The sequence below is a fragment of the Ursus americanus genome, chromosome 32, assembly GCF_024610735.1.
Source record: "Ursus americanus isolate L20-20 chromosome 32, mUrsAme1.1.p, whole genome shotgun sequence".
Taxonomy (NCBI): domain Eukaryota; kingdom Metazoa; phylum Chordata; class Mammalia; order Carnivora; family Ursidae; genus Ursus; species Ursus americanus.
This window is the reverse complement of record NC_142158.1, coordinates 437,857-441,145: the sequence shown is the minus strand read 5'-3', so window position 1 is coordinate 441,145 and position 3,289 is coordinate 437,857. Positions and strand designations below refer to the sequence as shown.

Here is a 3,289-nt window from a genome sequence, read left to right as displayed (position 1 = left end):
TTTTTTATAATGATTTTTTATTATATTATGTTAGTCACCATTCAGTACATCCCCAGTTTTCGATGTAAGGCTCGATGATTCATTAGTTGTGTATAACACCCAGTGCACCATGCAATACGTGCCCTCCTTACTACCCATCACCGGCCTATCCCATTCCCCCACCCCCCTCCCCTCTGTAGTCCTCAGTTTGTTTCTTCTATCGGCTTCAGTGATTAGATGTTCTAATACTATTTCACCTAACTGTTCCCTTTAAGAATTCTCATTGGCTGGCAGTCTATAAATCACAATTTTAGAAGTTATTCCCGCTATATGTACACCTTTAACTGCCTTTAAAAAGCAGAGGAAGAAGAGAAGCCTACCTCTACTGTATTACTTGAGAGTCTCTCCCACCCGTGATTCATCAACGTTATTATCCACCACTAAGAGTGATAAATTAAAGGGTATGGACCGATTTCCTTTTCAACATTAAAAACGAATTCTGCTCAAAAAACAGTAATGATGTTTAAAAGAAAAGTCTTAATGTATCTTCAATATGTCATTAAGTCAATCAAAGCAAATTAAACACATGTTCTGTTTGGTTTGGTTTTCTTTAACAGTATCATCTTCCTACAGGAATTACCAAATGGTATTTGGTTTTCAAGATTTATAGCCAAACCACTGGTTTTGTTTTAAGTTTTAAAAAGCTACCCTATTTTTAAAATTATGTTCAATTAGCCAACATACAGTACATCATTAGTTTTTGAGGGTTGCAGAAAGGGAGTTGGGGGGGATGGGATAACTGGGCGATGGGCATGAAGGAAGGCAAGTGAAGTGATGAGCACTGGATGCTATTCGCAACTAATGAATCATTGAACATTATACCAAAAACGAATGATGTACTTTACAAAGGCTAATGGAATTTAAATTAAAAAAAAGAAAAGAAATAAAATAAAATATAAAGTGGCCTGATGGATATAGTGCTGCTTATTTGTCTTGTACCAAGTTCCACAGTAATTGAACTGCCTTTCTGAGGACTAAAGTAAAAAATAGTTTAACACATGCTGAATAAATAAATAAATAAATAAATAAATAAATAAGAATAAATCTACCCTGTAACTCTGTGATGGGCATGAAGGAGGGCACCGATGTAATGAGCACTGCGTGTTATACGCAACTGAGGAATCACTAAATTACCTCTGAAACAATAATACACTATATGTTAATTAAATTAAATTTAAATTTTAAAAAGCTACCCAGTTTTTTTAATTCAAATTCAATTAGCCAAGGTATAGTACATCATTAGTTTTTGATATAATGTTCAATGATTCATTATTTGAGTATATTACCCAATGCTCATCATATCAAAGCTACCCTAATTTATTAGCACCATGTCCAGTGACAAATTGAGTCATATAAAGATAGTTCATTTTTCATCTTACATTGTCATTTCTTCCACCAGAAAATGAGTTCTACTTAGATTTTAAAAGAGTCCTTTATTCATCTATGTTAGCAAAAATGCCAAATCTAGAAGACATTTAGCTCACAAAGTAAATAAATGAATGAATGACCAGGTGAACATATGGATGGGAGAACAAATGAACCATTTGAACAGGTATTTCTTTATACTCTTCAGTGCAACCAGTGTATAGACCCATAGGATAAAACACTCATATAATTTAGTATCTTGAAAAAAGTATGCTTCAGCCAAAGAACTGACATATATCTTTTGACCATTTAGCTAAATCAAATGCCTGTTAATGACCAAAGACTCCATTCATTTATGTCTTTGCCTTATTGTTCCCCTCTCTGTAGATATTAATGCTTAGTCCATAAATTAGCGTATTATCTTTAAAACCCAGTCTCTAGTTTCCATGGACACTAAATAGGGAATTATTAAAGATTAAAATGGTACAAATCAAAAAGTTATCTTTAGATAATATTTTCAGAATCAGCCAATCCAAAGAACCCAAAATTAGGGCCGAAATTTTCTGTTATGCTTCCTGGGTTGTAGACCAAAAGAAGTATCAAAGAAGCAGGGAAAACAAGCTCCAAGATGGACAAGACTCTGAACAAAGATTGCAGGACAAAAACTGTAATCTCTCTGTCACATCTCCCTCTCCCGCCCTACGAGTCTCCTTACTGCCCCTCTTACATCTTTGTTTCTCAGAGTGTAGATTAGAGGGTTGAGGCTAGGTGTGACAACAGTATAAAAGAGGGCAATGAACTTGCCTTGATCTTGAGACTCTCCTGATGGTGGCTGCAGATATATGCAGATGACTGGAATGAAAAAGAGGGACACAACCATAAGATGGGCTCCACATGTCCCAAAGGCTCTCTGAAGTCTGGCTGTTGACTGCATCCTCAGCACAGCCCGGGCAATGGCAGCATATGAGCTGAGAATGAGGATGAGGGGTATGAGAACAAAAATGGAGCTCGTGATCAGGAGGGTCAGCTCATTAACACGGGTATCAACACACGATAATCGCAGCAGTGCTGGGACTTCACAGAAGAAATGGTCCACTCGGCGATGTCCACATAGGGGTACCCAGAAGGTAAAGGAAGAATGAAGTGCTGAGTTGGTGAAGCCACTGACCCAGGAAGCCACAGCCAACAGGTGGCAGAAACGAGGGTTCATGAGGACAGCATAATGCAAGGGTCTACAGACAGCTGCATAACGGTCATAGGACATCACCACCAGGAGGACACACTCTGTGGTTCCCAGTGCAAGGACAAAGTAAAGTTGAATCATGCAACCGGTGTAGGAGATGGTCTTTTCTGGGCCCCAGAGGTTGGCCAGCATCTGAGGGATGGAGCTGGTGGTGTAGCAGAGATCCAGAAAAGAGAGGTTTGAGAGGAAGAAGTACATGGGAATGTGGAGATGGGCGTCCAGGTATGACAAGATAATGATGGACAGGTTGCCTATCAATGTCATCAAGTAGAACATCAAGATAACCACAAAGAGAGCTACTTCCAGATGAGGCCACTTGGAAAAACCCAGTAGAACCAAGTAGCCTTCAGAACTTGCGTTTTTTCCCCTCATCATTCATTTTTTCCTGGACCTGAAGGAAGAGTCATAAACTCAAAGGCTGCCCATTCATCATCAATCCCTTACCTGCAGACTGGCAAAAACCCATGACATTTCCAAATCCTGCTCTTTTGACAGTAACAGTTTTATAGTTTTATTTTCATGTTTCATTCAGATATTTTTCCTGTTGTGGATAAAATCAATAACTTTTCAAGAGAATGAGGTCTTTTCATGCATCCCTAAGTTAGTATTTGTTTTGTTTTTTTAACATTTTATTATGATATG

At 38.1% G+C, this 3,289-nt stretch overlaps 1 protein-coding gene across 1 annotated transcript; it reads right to left on the bottom strand.

Moving 5' to 3' along the window:
- Positions 1-1,935: 1,935 nt before the first annotated feature.
- On the bottom strand, positions 1,936-3,037 carry LOC123796432 (olfactory receptor 2J3). The gene has a single exon (XM_045803908.2). The coding sequence runs from the start codon at positions 3,020-3,022 to the stop codon at positions 2,084-2,086; it is 939 nt and encodes a 312-aa protein (XP_045659864.2). The 5' UTR covers positions 3,023-3,037; the 3' UTR covers positions 1,936-2,083.
- Positions 3,038-3,289: the final 252 nt, after the last annotated feature.

Bases quoted from the DNA above. Each gene is read 5' to 3' on its own strand.
- LOC123796432 (XM_045803908.2), bottom strand. From the start codon at position 3,022: ATGATGAGGGGAAAAAACGCAAGTTCTGAAGGCTACTTGGTTCTACTG.